The 18952-nt window shown below is 37.1% G+C and overlaps 1 protein-coding gene across 1 annotated transcript; it reads right to left on the reverse strand.

Moving 5' to 3' along the window:
• Window positions 1-2780: 2780 nt before the first annotated feature.
• Window positions 2781-18716, reverse strand: LOC142349417 (uncharacterized). The gene is made up of 6 exons (XM_075400957.1): window positions 18531-18716; window positions 9875-10108; window positions 8359-9198; window positions 7763-7953; window positions 7130-7341; window positions 2781-2886 (listed from the first exon to the last, which is right to left on the reverse strand). Exons 1-5 carry the CDS (start codon window positions 18661-18663, stop codon window positions 7171-7173), a joined length of 1569 nt encoding a protein of 522 aa, XP_075257072.1. The 5' UTR covers window positions 18664-18716; the 3' UTR covers window positions 2781-2886; window positions 7130-7170.
• Window positions 18717-18952: the final 236 nt, after the last annotated feature.

Raw genomic sequence — 18952 nt, forward strand, 5'->3', positions numbered from 1 at the left:
TTTCAAAATAGCAAAAATGACAAGAAAATTTTTTTGGACAAGAAAACAAGTGGTTTTAACCATTAGAATGCATAACTACATAGTTAAAACAAAAGTTCAAACATAATTGAGCTTTCCAACATTGGAAAACATCTACCACCATTCATTGATACTACTACTACTACTTCGTGACACACGGATAAGGAAAAAAAACAAGGGAACCTTGTTTTAAAAGCAAACAAATGACGTGACACATTTAAATGTTTTGAATTAACTGTTTAATAGTTGTTTTGAGAATTGAAGCCTAAACAAAAGTTCAGAATTAAGCTTGCTGTGATTTTCCGCAGAATTCTTGACTACTAGTCGAATTTTGGTACCGGAATTATTCTGTTTCGACCTCCCCCAGCACATTGAGCACCAACTTTTAAGCCCCCCAAGGCGCGCGTGCTATATTTCTACTAGCAAGGTGCTACAAAACAACACATTTTGTAACTGGAGGACATAAAAAACACGCATGAAATAATTAAACTTTAAAAGAAACTCGAAAGAAAAGGCAGCGAAACATCTACAATCAGTCGAACAGTAAACTTCTCAGTAACTCTCAGGCACCAAAAATGCTCTGTTAGAATAAACTTGTGAATATTGACTGATATAAATTATCTCCTAACACTTTGACATTAAATGTAGATCTCCAAATGAAGAAGGATTCTTTAAACATTACCGACTAAAGTCGGGCAAATTTCTCTCAAACGACCGGCGAGCAGTTGGCTTTGTCAATGGCTAAAGTTTCTGTGAATCGCATACTTGCGAGTTGAAAAGCTCCAAGAGCACTTAATGCCCGCTGGGCGCTAACTGTTTATCCCGTTTTTGGGTCAGACCAAAAATTGTTAAAGCGAAAAATCGCATATAAAAGACCGACAGGACAAATATAAATGCTATAAACTTTGTTTGAGAGCAATTAAACAATTCTGTGATGGTATTAAGTGTTGCATGTCAAGCTAAATTTTTACGCATTATGCAAGTCTTTTAAGGGATAGAATTGATGGGTTATGGGTGGGGGAACAATAGCGACAACTGACGTTCGAAAAAGATCCAGCCAGAAATCACAATGAAGAATACAATTGATAAGGACGATGCACTTTGAGATACGTTGAAATTCAGCGTAAAACGTGATTAGAAAAATGTAACTTTTTAAGTTGGTCGAATTAAAAAACATAGCTGGCAGATTGCCAGAAAATAGCCGCAATAGCTTTGTAGATCTGCAGTGTCGAAAAGATTTAAAAAAGACAGACTAAAAAATAAATTTAGTCTTTTCATTAAAGGCTGAGATGTTAAATTTTGATTAAGAATCTGTATAACTTATTGTTGTTTCTATTAGCTGCTCTTAAATACCCTTTTAATAGAGTGATATGCAGTCACTTGACCTTATCTCTTTGAATTAAAGTAAAGAAAAGTCAATTTTAGTGAGAGGAAGTCATTTTTCAGAGTGAGTTAAGTCACGTGTGACCAAAAACTCGCTCCACTAAGAGTGAAAAATGACGTCACGCACGCAATTCAGTTGAAATTGCATGAACGAATGGACAAAAAGCAGATTTGAAGTGATTATGACGTCATATGGTCTAAGAAAAATCTTGACGACGAAATAAAATAAACCAAGAGAAGGCCAATAATAGCCTCAACTATCGCTTCGCGGCTATTAAAAAATGAACAATGCTCAATACACATAAAAGTAAAGAGAGAAGCTCATGTCCAAAAATAGAACATAAACCGACAAATGTCGGAAGAATTGCTCTTGAACGACAGGCGAGGTAATTTAATTCAGGGTCTGTAGCCTAAATCCAGTTTTCTTTATGAGTGCAAAAACCCTTGTCCCGAACGGGATTTGAACCTCCCCGTCCATAGGCACCCGCACTAACCGCTGCCCTATAAGTCACTAAGCTTTGCTATACTGCAACCGATTATATATTAGCAACAAGCTTTACTTCGGAGTAAGAGCAATAGAGATCACTCTGAAATGATGAACGAAAGCGTGAAAAAGTCACTTGAGAAGTCAAAAAATATTCTAGAAGAAAAGCGCAAAATTGTCAAGCAAAAAATTTGCATAAAAAAGACACGTTTACAATAATTGCTATGAACTTCATTCAAGAGCAATTAAAACTCGCAGTCATAAGTGAGGTCTTCTCAAAAACGCGCCAAAAGAACAGTTGGCTTATATTTGCGAGTTTATCCCCAGTTATGCAAAAAAAAACGAGAAAGCGAAAAGAAACGCTGTTTGATACCAATGCGCGTCCAGGAGTTATCTTCCTCATGAAATCGAGTCGACCCGCTGCATTTGATGTTACGATTGAAGACACGATTCTGTGGGTCCAAATTTGTCTATCTCGGTCTGCTGGTTTAGATATTAACATTAACCATAAAATTTATCACCCCAAAAATTGCCAATTTAAAAGTATATATTGTTGCCTTCCCAGATAATTGTACCAAAAAAATTATTCAAGCCATTTTTGCTCAAAACAGTAACAGTGGAAAACCTTAGGAGAGCACTCCAATGTCATCTTTAATTGACAAGAATTTCTCCCACTTCAATGCTCGTTCTCGGTTCATAAAAATAACGACATCAACATGATCTTCATCTGCCCAAATGGCTTCACAGCCATCAACACCAAGCCATACATAGTAGGCTTTGCCGACAGTACTAAAGCGCGTTCGCATTTTCTGACAATGAGTGGCATAGTTGAGATTATGATATGTATATTCTGCATTTTTACACATTACCCTGACACATAACGTAGTTGAAAAAGTTTTGTTTTAGAATGTTTTTTGGCGCATCTAAATAAAAACAGCATAAAACTACTTGCATTAAGTTTTGGCTCCACTTTACAGACTAAATTTAATTGATTCAAATCAAAACATACCCGGCAGATTGCCGGAAAATAGCCGCCGTTGATTCCAATAAGCATGATTGGGATTGAAAGAATAGAAGATATTGAAAAAAAAAGATTTTTGTACAAAAACATTGTTTAAGTCCGATTTATTTTGATGACATTTCGTAGTTAAACATAACGTACTTCGGTTTCTTAGAGAGAGGCTACAGGGGCTACTATCAATGCCAATAAGCATTAGAGATGGTAACTAAGGCTTATAGGAACGACGTTCAAATAGCGGGCATCTAAAATTGGGCTTTATGGGTTTATCCCGTTTCTACTTCTGACTTCAATTTTCCATACTGACTCTGTTCATTTTGAATTGCTTTGCTGAGCAACTGATGTTAAAATCACTTTTAGCAGAATGAGAGAAGAGAGGAGGAACTAGCCTAGAGAAGTCAAAAAGATTTCACGCAAAATGTTGAAAAAGCGGCAAAATGAGGTAAAGCGAAACACTTTTTTATTCGACGAAGTAAAAAAAAATAGGAGCGCTATAATAGCCGGCTGAGAAGATGAGGGCGGCTATTAATACCCGGCAGATTGCCGGAAAATAGCGTCGTTGATTCCCATAATCAAGACTGGGATTGAAAAAGAGAAAAAAATTTGTACAAACAATTTTGAAGTGCGAACTATTTTGATGTAATTTTGGAGGTGAACATACTCCTGTTTCGTAGTGAAACCACACAGGGGCTAGTATCAATACCAATTAGCATTAGAGAGGGTAACTAAGAACAAAGTTCGAGTAACAGGCATCTAAAATCGGGCTTTATGGGTTTATCCCGTTTCTATTTCTGATTTCGTTTTTGCCTCTGACTTTTTTCATTTTGAATTGCTTTGCTGAGCAACTGATGTTCAAAATCACTTTTAGCAGAATGAGAGAAGAGAGAAACTAGCCTAGAGAAGCCGCAAAGATTTCACGCAAAATGTTGAAAAAGCGGCAAAATGAGGTAAAGCGAAACATTTTTTTTATTCGACGAAGTAAAAAAACATAGCAGTACAAGTCCTGAAATACAATCCAAGTAATTGAATGAAAAACAGGCCTAATGTACCTGACCAGCAGATCAATTAAACAAACCCAGCCAAAAAGACGAAATCTCGAAAGTTGAGAAACTAAAAGAATCAAACTAAACAAAAAAACAATTATTCCTAAAACTCTTGAAGCTTTTAACCTGAAGGCCACTTATGACACCATGCAATATAGTCATTAACTCACGCAAAAGACTTGAAAGAGAATAATTTGACACTAAAGGTAGATAATCTCGAAAAAAAATGACAAATGCTTCAAAAAGAAGGGTGAAAAATGCTTCAAATGAAAAGTAAAAATTTAAAGATAATTTTCAAAAATGTGTCTGGAAAAAATTTTCAAATTCATTTTCTCTCTGTGGAGTTCTGTCTTGTAACTCATCTGCAACATATAAAAAGATTCGTTGGCCAATAAAAATAGCTAAACTCAGAAAACAACTCAGAACTCAAAAAAAAATTGAAAACAATCAAAAAAATTTAAATTGCAAGCTTTATTTAAAAAATTAGTTATATTTGCAATCTAAAAAACAGAAAACTATTTTGTTGCCACTAGAAACTCTGCAATAACATAATAGCAAACTCAATAGCAGCAAACCCCTGGCCACTGAGGAAACAGACTAAAATTTCAGGAAGTCAAAGAAAAATTATAATTTGAAAGTCGCAAAAATTTGTAAAAATTAAAATCTTGAAACACATTCCCCATTACCACTAGAAACTATGCAGTAACCTATTATCAAAACCTAAAGGAAATGTTTTGGCTGTTCAGGTTAGAGAAACCTAAAAATTGACCACAATTTTCGAAAATTTGAAAAAATTGGCTTATGCCATGGCCAATAAAAATTTTGCAGTAAACTATTAGCAAATCCTAGACAAGATTTCTTGCCCCCTGGAGCTGGAAAACTTGAATAATGACAATTAATGTCAGAAAATTGAAAAAAACTGCAAGTTTTATCAAAAAAATTGGTAAAATTCGACAAGTTGAAAAACATTCTATTACCACTAGAAACTATAAAATAACCTGTTATTGTGACACCAAGAGCTGAAACAACAAAAATATTCAAAAAACTTGAAAAAATTTTAAAACTCTAAGAAAAATTACCGTGTTAATGTTTGGTTTAGCAATACATATAGCTCTTAAAAAGGCCATAAACAGTAATTACGTCTTGCAAGTCTTGCAAAAGACCTTTACCAACATTTACAAACCTCAATTTCAGACTGGTCCAACAAAGAATCCAAAAAGACGAAAAAATTGCAACATTTTGGGCTCAAAAACTTGGGCTCTGAAAATGACCTGTTAACCTTGAATTACGGCCTTCCCAGTAGCTTCACAACTCTAAGTACTTGAAGAACTACTAAACGCGGCTAAGGGCCTCTAATGAAACTTGATGCCCGCTGAGCTTTACCTGTTTATCCCGTTTTGAAAGCTCAAAGTCATGAAAAAAGGTGTGAAAACATCTTACAAAAATAAAAAAACATAGCAAGACAAGTCCTGGCGTACAATTCAAAGAATTTTCATTGACTAAACAGAAAAACTAGACCAAGAATGGACTATGAGTGAATTGAGAAAACCATTTTAAAAAAAATAAGATAAAAATAGGAAAAAAAAACAGAAAATCAATGTCAAAATGCCGCATGTGAACAAAAAACCACTACCGAGAAATGAAAATTCAATTCAAACAAAAAACTAGGCCTAGAATGAGCTGTGAATGGATTGGGAAAACCATTTAGAAAAAAATCCGATCCAAAAAATCGAAAAAAAACAGTAAAAATCAGGGTGGAATTGCCGCATGTGAACAAAAAACCACTACCGAGAAATCGAATTTTTGTTGAAACACCATTTTCTCACTCTACTTGAAAATTAGATCGAAAAAAATTCACGCCGCAAAACCACTCGCTTTTTCGCTCCATTTCCTGTTTCGGCGTGTCCAAAATCACCACTCCAATTTGACTTCAAAAATCATGAAAATGTGTGAAGATCTTAAAAAAAAAACATAGCCGGAAGAATTCCGGAAACGACTCGAAGTGAAAATCCATTTAAACGCCATCCAATTACTCAACAAACAAAACCTGCCTTCCTTAACTTATGATTATCTTGAAACAAAGTCATGAAACAAAACAGTAAAAACAATAAAATCAAATCTGTTAAAATATGATAAAAAATCTGATCAAATTTTGTTATAAATTGAGATACCAAAAAAACTATCTCTGCCAAAATAACCTCATCAAAACAACTATTACCTACAAAAACCACTTATGTGATTTTTGAAAAAAAACACTAGGCTAAAATTATGAAAAAAAAGCTCTTAAAAATAACTTTCACTGAAAAACTGGAAAAAGTAACTAAATTTTTTAATATTTCAAAAACATATAAAACCAAAGAAAAAATCCCCTCAGCCAATAGGTTATCCAGATGCTCGCAAAACAATAGGCAAGTCATAAGAGGCAAAGAAACTTAGCTAAAAACAGAAAAAAAAAACGAAAAACTGCAAAAAATTAAGAAAAACAGTTCCAATTTTCGCCTTTTTGGGTCAAATTTCTCAACAAAAAAGTGATTCTTACCCACAAAAACTGTAACCAATTGTTATCATAAAATTGCTCAAGTAGGAGGGGTTTCTTCAATACCCATTTGAGCCCGTAAAACAAAATCGTAAAAAAAAAACGCAAAAATTAGCCCGAAAATAAGCAAAATACATTAAAAACCTCCGAATTATCATAAAATTCATTTTAATTTCCTGAAACCTTCAAAACACTACCAAAACCAGCCTAAAATTAAAACAAAATCATAACCAAACCTCTTAATTAAAACAAATGAAAAAAAAACTGCTTTAAAATGCCGCACGTGAACAAAAAAAATTTCGCTCGCTTAGAGAAAATTTTTTCACACCTCAATTTCTCGCTCTCTCAAAAACAGCGGTATGAACAAAAACCACTCTCTTTTCGCTCCGCTCTTCACTTTTGTTCAGCGCCAAAATCACTCCAAATTTTTTCACGCGTTTCATTTCCCGCTTCAAAAATCACTCCAATAAAATTGATTAAAAAAAAGACTTCTCCAATACTCCTCTTCGAGTCGTAAGAAGACAGCGCCCCAATACAATTCAAATTCTTTGAATTGTAAAAAGACAGAGCACCAATACAATCCAATTCTTGGATTGTAAAAAAAAAGAGCGCTATAATAGCCGGCTAAGAAGATGAGGGCGGCTATTAACAATAGCATCATAAATTAATGATAGGAGGCAACATTCAATTAGAGAGAAGATTTGGTATTGATGTAATCAACCATTGCATATTTGTAAGTGAACATCTTGGACAGGCGATTGAATCTGCTTTGGTCTGTTCTGTACAGCCTTGCGGCCTCTGCGTTCATGGATATCTCGCAGTTGGGGTCTGTCAGCAGCGAGAGGACGCTTAGAAGCACCTGCAATAAACACGAGTATCAGGTAACCATAGGAACGAGTCTAAACTTGCTGAAATAGAAAGCAAAGCTGACTCCCGTTGCTACACGGCGAGGTGAATAGTTTCAAAGCTCGCCAATGTCTTCTATGAAAAGAGCAATTAAATATCACTATATATCACCAAAAAGGGGAACATTTAAGCTTCCAGCAGAAAGTATATCCACGTTGGAAAATACGCCGGGGGGGGGGGACTCTCGCAGTGAACGGAAGATAAGATCAATTTATTCATTTAACGAGCAACTTCTGTGATATTTCACAGATAAGTGTCAGCTAAAATTGATCTGTATTGCAATACTGTTTACGTCTTGAAACCCGTTCGAAACCCTTTGAAAATTGCATGATAAAATATCGGGTGGCAGATAGGATAACTGTTTGAGGAGGTACCTTGGACAGGGTTAGAGTGGGTATCCAGTTAGCACCACCGATGGACTCAATTCCAATGTCGCCATGTAAGCTGACATTAGGATGGAGGATTTTGGTCTGAAAGCGGACAATGGGCGCCTTCAGAGGGTAGTTCTCTGGGATGAACATGAAGATAAAAAACACACCACCCTCGTACGGAGTCCCTATTGGGCCTAAACACACACACACAAAATCACGAAGAGGAATGACGCTGAGTTTAGTTGTTTACGACATGCAGTCGTTAGTAATTTAATTGATTTTTGAAAGAAATTCAACTTAGGGAGTTGCTCCGACCAAACATTTTTTACTTTAGTTAGCGCAATGTATGTATGATCAAAAAAATTTCCGCCTTCAGAAAATTCCACAAAGCTCATAGTCAAAACTGCAATGCCAATTTTCTCACTTAAATACCCTCAGTTGGGCGGGCAGAATCAACAAGATAAGACAATGATTCCTGAAAGAAACTTGAGGATGCTTTGCTCATAGGTGACATTCAGCAACTAATTTTTCGAAACAAATGCCAATCCAACATTTCAGATCTTAATAAAGATGAACTAACTAAATACAAGTCAGCTGACCTTCAACTGATGCCTGCCAGAGGTACCCTCCAGGATCCAGCCTGACTGCGTCAATGCCCAGAAAGGGGTCACACTTAAGGTTCTGGAACTCACTCATCAGACGCCGATTCCGCCATGAGTCCTGGTCCACCCGTGAATTCAGAGTTGACGAAATGAACCCGGCCGACATCGAATGAGTGAAATTAGTAGGGCGGTAATTCCGGTGTATTTGATTGTTATTCGTATTGGCTATATTGTTGTGATCTGTCAATGGAGTTGTAGCGTGGCTCTGATTTAAAGTTGCTGCCGGCACCGACCATCCTCTGTTTACTCCCTGAGGGTAATTATTGGTTATAATCTGGTTATTGGCATTCGAATTGTTGTAAGTTTGACCATGTCTCATGCCAACAGAATTTGATGAGCAGAAAACAGCAGCGCTTGTTGTTTCCAAAGGTGTTATGGACCAAAGACATCGATGGCAAAATGTTGAATCGACTAATCGTCCAAATATTTCGTACCAGTCCATTACTTCATACTTAGGAGAGAACAGAGGCCACCGGCTTGCTACAAAAGTATGCCAAGGAAGGCCAAGGGAAAGAATGATCCTCTTCCAGCGCCTGCACACTCTACTGCACATGAATAGCTGAATATCATCTAGATGTGGAAAAATTTTAGTTACAAGGAGCTCCTCGGGTAGTCGACTCGTGGTTGCACATTTAAGAGGCCCGTTTCTCACGCCTGATGTAAAATGGCAATCATGGTGATCAGATGTTGCTGGTGCTGTGATATTGAATGGTCGAAAATTAGATAGCGCTCGAATTCTTCTGTTCAGTTCCTCTTGAGCACTTGGGAGGACATCAACTGTAACATTTTTCCAACCTATATATTGATTTCTAACAAAAAGCCAATTTTTAATTGCAAAATTTACAATCGGTAAATTTTTTAAAAGAGGCAATCAACATACAATAAAAAACAAAGCTGGCCAATTGCTAATAAATAGCAAAAAAATACTTTCATCAAGAAAACGATGGAAAAAATAAAAACTGGAGACGGCACTCTCAATCTCGACCAATAAGAAACTCGACCAATATATCAAAGAGAGCTATCTCTTTTTCAAGAAGCTTAATTAGAATGCGACGACTGACTATAAACCTGTTGTGAACTTTTCTTGAAGGGCAGCATTATATAAAAGGATAACGCGCGAATTTCATTATCACTTCATGCATATCAAAAAGGGCGTTAAACATCTCTGATTTGACATCACTTGCGTCTCATTAGTATAATTATTGTTACCTGACTTTGATAAAGTCACCGAGAAAACATGGAATTAGTCGAGAAGCGCGTAGCCAATCGATATGTAAGTCCGAATTGCATAAAACTAACGAAGTCACGTTACTTTGCTTGAAACAGGCACTTAGCAAATTTCAAAATCTGGTACTGTATAGGAAAATCTGTCATTTTAAAACTTGAACGTGATTGTTTCAAAAAATTTTAAACAGGTCATTTGAGTGCTCAACCGCCCGAAACCAGAACTCACCACTATCTTGAGTGTTTGCGTTGCTTGATGTTCTGGCGGGGTGGGTGACTTGATCGCTGGTGTTGCTCAGTCTATGTGGAGTGTTTAGTCCATCCCCGTTCATTACTGCTATTTCCTGGTCACCTCCAGTTTCTAGCTCTGGGTGGTCAACTGGCTCTTCGTTCCCAGAGTCAAGACTCTGCTCATCGTCTCCATTCTGATCATCTTCCGTTCCAGAAGAGCGCTCCAACTCTCCTAAAAGTAAAAATGAAACCACTAGACGCATCGACATTCCAAAGTATACGTTAACATGGTGGACCACCAGACATAACCTACTAATGTCGGAGGAATTGAATTCTCAACGACCGGCGAGGGTTTGAGAGAGGGCAAAACGAGACATTTGCCACTAACTTTCTTTGAGAGCAATTAATGAGATGAAAAAGCAAAAAATTAAACCAAAATATATTTTTTTATAACTTTTTTTATTAAGGTACCACCATTCAAGTCAAAGAAGTCGAAAAGTTACTCCAGTTCAAGTCAAGTTACTCGAAAAGTCAAAAATAGCCAAGCAAGAAAACTGTTAACAGGTACAGTAGAAAAAGACCCACACCACTACAATAATTGATGTAACCTTTGTTGCAGAGCAATAAATTACTTCCCCTATTCTCAAAATGAATTTGAAAAGCCCGGAAAACAAATTTAAACACAACCGACAAACGTCGGAAGAATTGCTCTCAAAAGACTAGAGGGAGCTCGAATCTATTACAGCCTGGCTCACTGCTATTCATTACGGGGGGAGGGGGGGGTTTCATTAGAGTCAGACGTTATTATATACCTTTATGAACACTAATGAATTTTACAGTGAAAACAATAAAACCATTTCGGCGCACTATTCATTTGACTTCTAGTAGTCAGCTGCCACCAATTGAGTGCAGCAGCTGACACTTGTAAATGGAAGAAATTTAGATCACACAAAACATAGAAGTCAAGAGCACAATAGTCATAACGGTGAATCAAAGATTTTGAATCAAAAGTATAGCCAGTAGAATACCGGAAATGACTCGAAGAGTCGTGCAAACAAATTACTAACCTAACAAAATACGAAATAGCAAGGAAAAAAATAACCAAGAAATTAATGGCTTAATGAAACTGTAGACATGATTTTTAAAAATGAAGACAGCTTTTAGTTTAGGGGTCTGGGTAGGCGGGGGCGGCGGTAGGTGTAGCTGGAAGGGGTATTTTCTTTGGGTGGAGGCGGTAGGCGGTGAAGGGGTTAGGTGGAGGTGGGGCGTAAATGGGGAAGATTGGGTGGGGTGAAGATGGGGGTAGGTAGGTGGGTGGTGACTGTAGTTTGAATAGGGAGAAGAAACTGTTATGGGAAGAAAACTTCTACTAATGACCATTTGACCTTCAGTATTACCAGCAGTTCCTAATTTCCATACATTCGTACCCAAGCTACAGTTAAAGTCCCATGTTTGAAAACAGAAGTCAACTTTCTGAAATAGAAGTCAATGCTCGAAAACAAAAGTCAAAAGTTTAATTCATGAACAAACTTGTGTCAGTCAGCTAAAAAGAACCTGTAGAATCTGAATACTCCTCTTCGAGTCGTAAAAAGACCAATATGTTTGCATTAATTGCTTGAAACTTTGCTCGAGAGTAATTAAACCTTACAAGGAAGAAACCTGAAAGGTTTAAATTTTTTGCACTTTTATCTCACACCCCACGTCTGAACCCTGTCATTTTCAGGATCCCCTGCACTTTTCTCAGACAAACTTACCCAAATATAAAGTACTATTATATAAAGCGGTCTCCGAATAATCTTCAACTGAAAATAGATAACTTTTATGACATCGTTCATTAAAATAAGCGAAAACCATTTAAGCGAAAAAAAGTGACACGAATAGACAACAAACTGTAAACGTTACGCACGCAATTCATTCAACAAATTGCATAAATGAATGACCAAAAACTGAGCATGACATCACCGGTCATAGCAAAAGGGGGATGTAAGTATTGGGCACAAGTGAAAGCTGGAGTTGTTGAGGAGTACGTGCGGCTGGGGGGAGGGTTGTGGGTGGACAGGTGCAGTTGTATGGGGGCGGAAAGGTAGTGGAGGTGGTAGGCGTAGGTGGAAGCAGAGAAGGTGGACAAAGGGCTCACACCTGCGCAAAAACCGGCTTGCGGAGAGAGGGCGGGGGAGGTGGGAGAGAAGTATAGGTGCAGCTGCAGGAGGAAATGTAGTGGGGGATAAAAAGAGCTGTGTTACTAACTGTTACTGGTGTTGTTAGATTTCTCGACGAAGCACCGTATTGTAAAACATTAAAATATATCCTGCAAAAAAAAACATGACAATTTTGTCCAATGCAAGTTCAATTTCCGGATGAAAACTAGGAAAAGCACAAACATGGTAATCATATGACTGCTATAAACAACTTGCACATCTGTATGTCAAACAATAGCCAACCTACTTTTTTGTCTCAAACATTGGAAAATTAATTTGGATTTCTTTAAAAGGACAAAATTGTTTCGAGGAACTGATATTGTGAAAATTTTGACATAAATTCAAAAAGATGAGATAAACAAGCGATCTATATAGAGCAATGGATTATACATTATGCCACCGGGGAACATCACTCCTCAAAAAGTTTCATGATTTCTTCTGATTAGAGTATATTCGGTAATAATTAGACCGTATTGTCTAAAGAGGACGACGCGGATACAAAATGTTTGGCATGTTGCCAGGCTATCAGTTGCACTTCAACGTCTAATCTTCATCGTTGTAAATATTCCGGTTCGACAAAAAAAAACATTTGAGCAATGCGTTAGGTGAGGAACAGCGGTACCGTCAAACAGCTTACCGTTTCAATTCTTACTGAAGCAGAGATAATTGACTATTGTTTGTCTGCTTAATGTGATGTTAGGAAAGCTTTTTAATAATGCAATTATTGGTTTAAGAACTATTTATTTATTCAAAAATGCTGTACAAAAGATTTCTCAAAATAAAAGGCATTTTCGTATAAGTTTTATTTCAAAGGTATTATATTCCAATCGAAAGGGATTACAAAACTGATTGATCTTTTTCCGAAAGCATTCATCATAGCGGGAGTTCGAAACAAAAGACTTTTGAAAAGAACGATTTTTTGTGCAGGTAAGCAGTGGAATTGTTTTAAAAAATTCGAAGTTAGTGTGCCAGATCATAGTCGAAAAGTTAATATGTATCCACAGTTCACTATCCCTTGTAATTTCTGAAGAACGTTGGGCAACCCATAATAGTCGCGCACTTGAAGATTAGTTCGAGTTTTGGAGCTCGGTGACTTGATGCTTACGGTCTTTACTAGTGTATCCCATTTCTCAGACTATCATATAAGTCACCTATAGTTGTTGGTCAAACGAAAAACTGTCATACGAAAATACCAAGGGCAACGTAAAGACCAACGTACTAAGATGATCGCCACAAACTTCGTTTGAGAGCAACTAAAATCAATTGTCAAAATTAAGCATTGAAGTTTGTCCGGTACTAGAAATTCCGTGAATTACTATTACGGTTCAAATCTTCAGAGAACTCGAAAACAGCGTGGCTCTAATCTCGAAAATTACACAAGAGTGCCCATTCCCCAATCGCGCGTGCTATAATACGACATGTATTTACTATTTAGTGGCATCTATTCTATAAGCTGCGACGGATAGCGTACTGGGGAGGGCAGTAACTGAGAAAGATCCAAAAAATACCAATGCTTATAGGAGGTCCCACAATTTAGGAAAAGGAAAATAAAGATACTAGGAAAAGTAAATATACCCGGCAAAGTTATCTTTAGCAAAAACTTAGCCTTTGAGATACCTATCACCTATAAGACCAACCGGAGAAAACCAGAAAAAGGCAATCTTAGATCAAACAACAGAAAACAGCCAAAAACTAAACTTTCGACTCTACAGAAATTTATAACACTCGACAGCAAACATGAGTTCTTAATTAAAACTCAAAAAAACAAAACACTCGCCCACAAATCGCTCACACATCATCGAAAAACCTCGCAATTAACTCAAAACTCATGAAAACTATCCCAACTTTTGAAGCAAAACACTAAGTTTGAAAAAGCCGCTGTTGACTAAAGTTTCGTTCACTTAAAAAGATTTTTTTCAACACAACTCTCATGCCATGTGTTGTCAAAAAGTGACTACCAACGCTTCACAGGACAAACAAAATATCCAGAATCCATAAATTTTTTTATAAAAGCAAAATGAGAAAAACCTAAAGCGGTTCATTTATTTAAATACTTTGTCCTATAAGAAAGTGTCTCTTTTCAGTAAAAACATCCCTTAAAATATGCTTAATAACGATTGTATAAAAACAATTTTCTGAAAAAACAAAAAAAACTGAACAATGAGGCAAACATCAAAAAAGGACATGTCAAAAATTAGCCGAATTTAATCAAAAAACAAAAGCAACAGAAAAACAAAAGCAACAGAAAACTGATTCCCATCAAGTGAAAACGTAACTTTAACTACAAAAAGACTAACTACTATAACAAAACTCCCTAGACAAAGAGCAATAATACAAAAACTATTAAAACAAAAATTCCAAAATGGCTAACTTTCATGAAATAGGTGAAAATTTTATCTTAAAAATTATTGAACACTTAAAATGGTCAAAAATGGATCAGTGCGTACAATAACATGCTAACACTTGTTAAGAAACCTATTTGCGATGAAACGTAAGAGTCAAGACTTTTAAAAAAACAGCTTTAAAAAAAGCTGCACGTGATCAAAAGTCTGTTCGCTCAACAAATTATTTACACCTAGTTTTCTCGCTATCTCTCAGAATATTTCCTCTCAAAATATGACACCTAGTCTAATTTTTCTCTCAAAAAGACTTCTCCAATACTCCTCTGAACCGCAAAAAAACCTATTTGCGACAAAACGTAGGAGTGAAAAAAAATCTTTAAAAATGCTGCACGTGATCAAAAAGTCTGCTCGCCCAATAAAATTTTTACACCTACTTTTCTCGCTATCTCTCAGAATATTTTCTCTCAAAATTTTTAAAAAAAAACCAGTCTACATTGTCTCTGCTCTGAACCGCAAAAAAAGCCGCTAACTTCTTCATTACTGCTCTTCGAATCTGAAAACGACAACTCAAATTCATTCGGAAATTCAGAGTTGGCTGTGTCAGTTGTTAGCCCCGGTTTAGTGAGGTTAGCTTTCGCATAAGAGAAATAAATGACAAGTGTTGCAGACAGGTTGTCCATGTGAATTCTCGTAGAAGCCTTGGCAAAAAGAACATTGCTTGTGGTCGCCAAGCTGGATGAATGGATTACTGAGTTCCATTCCTTAAACCAATCTCAAAATCATTTCTGAAAAAAAAACTAATATCAATATACCCTTCCACCCACACTAACAATTACCGCTGTGCAAGTTCGGAATCAATCAATCAAATTTATGAATAATATAGATGAAGCCAAGAGTTAGAGGCTAAAGGCGTGGTATATTTAAGAAACTCCGAAACGCGCTCGCTCTTTTTGAATTGATCTTTAATACTTTTTGAAAATGTTTCTAACTTTTCAACAAATTGTATTCAACTAAGTTGAAATTTTCGGTTCCCAATGAAATGGCACTGCATTTCAGTTCTTTTCTGTAAAATATAACAAAGAATTAGCAAGAAAAACAGATAAATGATGTTACTCAAAGATAATTTTATTTTTTCTGACTTAAGTGGAATTTCGGCGATTGGAGATTTAAATTATTCACTGAACAAGAAAATCTTTACTCGCTAAAATTGATGAAAGCAAAGCTTTATTGGGTCTTTCCCATTATAGCCCCTCATTAAAGTACATTAACCATGATTGGAGTCTTTCCCATTATATTGTTGTTGTTGCGGATTTACAGCTGTGCTGAAGGGTCTAAGTCATGAAGGGTCCCAGTCATCAAATTAAAATATTGACCAATAATTTCTACAGTTTTGACAATCGCAGAGCAAAATATGAAACCTAGTCTAATTTTTCTCTCAAAAAGACTTCTCCAATACTCCTCTGAACCGCAAAAAAACCTATTTGCGACAAAACGTAGGAGTGAAAAAAAATCTTTAAAAATGCTGCACGTGATCAAAAAGTCTGCTCGCCCAATAAAATTTTTACACCTACTTTTCTCGCTATCTCTCAGAATATTTTCTCTCAAAATTTTTAAAAAAAAAAACAGTCTACATTGTCTCTGCTCTGAACCGCAAAAAAGCCGCTAACTTCTTCATTACTGCTCTTCGAATCTGAAAACGACAACTCAAATTCATTCGGAAATTCAGAGTTGGCTGTGTCAGTTGTTAGCCCCGGTTTAGTGAGGTTAGCTTTCGCATATTTGAAGGGGCGTGAAGTAGGTCGCATTAAAAAAGACCAACAGGACTAATATAATTGCTACAAACTTCGTTTGAGAGCAATAGTAGTAGTAGTAGGAGACGCTTTAGGGTCTCGCCCTTGGGTGTTTAACCCTTTCATTTATCATCTAGCACAATTTTATAAGGGGGTTACAGTTTCCACAGTTGCACAAGACTCTCCAGCTGCAGCTATCAAGTTCATTATAGCGTCTGTGAAATAAGGTCATGTACATTTGCGTCAGAAGCTTGCTCACTGGTTTGTCAGTCGTTTTTCTCTCTGTTGTATAGTCTCGTGGTACTCGGGTCCAGAAATTTTCGTCGCATTTTCTAAGTCTGTGTTTCGGAACTTCGAATTCTTTGCTTTGTCTCGTTTCTGTTGATTTAAAGTTGGGTATCGTCGCACGATTGATGTTGTAGTTTCCATTTATGACAGATAGAAGAAACTGGAGATCATGTAGTTCCATGTACATGGAGATGGGGAGTATATTGAGCCGGGTTAGTCGTGTTCTGTAGTCGTCCCTTGAACTGCATATCCATTTGGTGGCTGTTTTTTGTACTCTCTCGAGTGCCTTGGACTCAAGTTTGGAGGGGTACCACACCTGAGATGCATACGTGAGTACTGGTACAACATAACCAATAAAACCATATAGCTTGGTTGGCAGGTTTGCGAAGGGTGAAAAGTTTCTCTTTAGTGCAAAGAAGGATACCCAGCCCTTGCTAACTCGTTTCCGGCATTTTTCAGCCCCGGATAAGTTTGAAGACATGATTACCCCAAGGTCTTTTTGGTTTTTCACGATTTCGAGACTTTGATTTTCTTCAGTGGTTGCGGTTTCACCACTGATTGACAGGATTTTGCTGTTGTTCAGGTTAAGAACCATATCGTTTTCGTTGCTCCATTGTTGAATGGAATTGGCTGCTTGATCAGCTTCTTGGAGACTTGATGTTATAGCTTTGGAGTCATCAGCGTATCCAAATGCGGGTGTTCTTTGTACGCAGTCGGGTAAGGTGTTGATGTACACGATGAACATTAAAGGCCCCAGGATTGAGCCCTGTGGTACTCCACTGCTGACCTTGGACGTTTCAGACTTCTGTTGTCCAATTTTAACCCTGTCGGTCTGTCAGGTAGCTTGCGAGCAGTTTTCCCACCAATTCACATGTCTCCCAGCTTGGATATGAGTTTTTGGTGGGTAACCTTATCGAAAGTTCTGCTGAAGTCGATATATAGGGCTAGGATTTCTTCGCATTCTTTGTTGTCCATGCGGTTGAAAATCTCATCTAGAAAGACTACCAGTTGCAGGACTACTGATCGTGCCTGTCGAAAGCCGTATTGTTCGTCTCTGAGTTGGTGTTCGAGCGGGGGGTACATCCTGGCGAAGAGAATCTTCTCAAAGACCTTGGACACGTTTTTGAGTAAGTTGATTGGACGGTATTGTGATATGTCAGCGTGGTCGTTTTTGTATATTGGTGTGATCTCGGAGATCTTCCAGCTAATGGGAAATTTTCCTTTGTTTAGGCTGGTCTCGAAGACTAGTTTAGGGATTTCGGTAACGCTAGTGTGTTCTTTAAAATGATGTTACCAATGTCATTTGGTCCACATGCTTTGTTTATCTGGAGGCCACGTAGGGTTTCTTCGATTTCGGAGATGGTAAAGTAAAAGAGCTTTGATTTTGGATATGTTTGTTCTTGCTGTATTTGCTCTTTGTCGATGAAGACATCAGAGAAGAAGTCGTAGAACAAATTGCATTTCTTGGTGTCGGTATGTGCTATTATCTTCTGGGATTGTCCGTTTGCAGTGATGGTGTAGTACATTTCGTCAGGGAATTGTACATACATTTTCCTTTGAAGAGTTTTTCTTCGTATGCAGTTTGGTCACTTAACATCCAGTCTTTGATGTCTTTTTCTTTCCTTTTCGTTTTCAATAGGAGAGATAGATTCGGTTTTCGTTCATATTTCCTTTTCATGGTGTTCAACGTTTTGATTTGGTGGCAGGTGGGAGGGGTTACCCAGGGTGGAAGTTGATTACCCAATTAAAAACATAGGAGCGCTATAATAGCCAGTAGAGATGAGGGCCGGCTATTAATATTAAATAACTGCACTGCTCTATTCTACCACTTAGATCATGTTGAAGTGGAACTGAATTACAGGGCAGAATTTATCTAATGTGCGAGCTCGTAAAGGAGAATATGGTTTGCATATTACTGTTGATAGCTGCTCGATGCCATGTAATTTATTTGTGATCAGTACCCTGACCTAAGATGTCAAATACGTATTATATGAAAAACTGGAGAGACAAATTAAATTAAGGCGTTCACAAATTACCTGGATCTAGAGAAAAGAGAAATAAATGACAAGTGTTGCAGACAGGTTGTCCATGTGAATTCTCGTAGAAGCCTTGGCAAAAAGAACATTGCTTGTGGTCGCCAAGCTGGATGAATGGATTACTGAGTTCCATTCCTTAAACCAATCTCAAAATCATTTCTGAAAAAAAAACTAATATCAATATACCCTTCCACCCACACTAACAATTACCGCTGTGCAAGTTAGGAATCAATCAATCAAATTTATGAATAATATAGATGAAGCCAAGAGTTAGAGGCTAAAGGCGTGGTATATTTAAGAAACTCCGAAACGCGCTCGCTCTTTTTGAATTGATCTTTAATACTTTTTGAAAATGTTTCTAACTTTTCAACAAATTGTATTCAACTAAGTTGAAATTTTCGGTTCCCAATGAAATGGCACTG

The sequence above is a fragment of the Convolutriloba macropyga genome, chromosome 11 (assembly GCF_964194025.1).
Source record: "Convolutriloba macropyga chromosome 11, txConMacr16.3, whole genome shotgun sequence".
NCBI classification, from domain to species: Eukaryota; Metazoa; Xenacoelomorpha; order Acoela; family Convolutidae; genus Convolutriloba; species Convolutriloba macropyga.

Coding starts and splice junctions, on each gene's coding strand:
- LOC142349417 (XM_075400957.1), bottom strand. CDS start 18,663: ATGGAACTCAGTAATCCATTCATCCAGCTTGGCGACCACAAGCAATGT. Junction 9,199..9,874: donor CGCAAACACTCAAGATAGTG/GTGAGTTCTGGT, acceptor AAAATGTTACAG/TTGATGTCCTCCCAAGTGCT. Junction 7,342..7,762: donor CCACTCTAACCCTGTCCAAG/GTACCTCCTCAA, acceptor TGTTTATTGCAG/GTGCTTCTAAGCGTCCTCTC.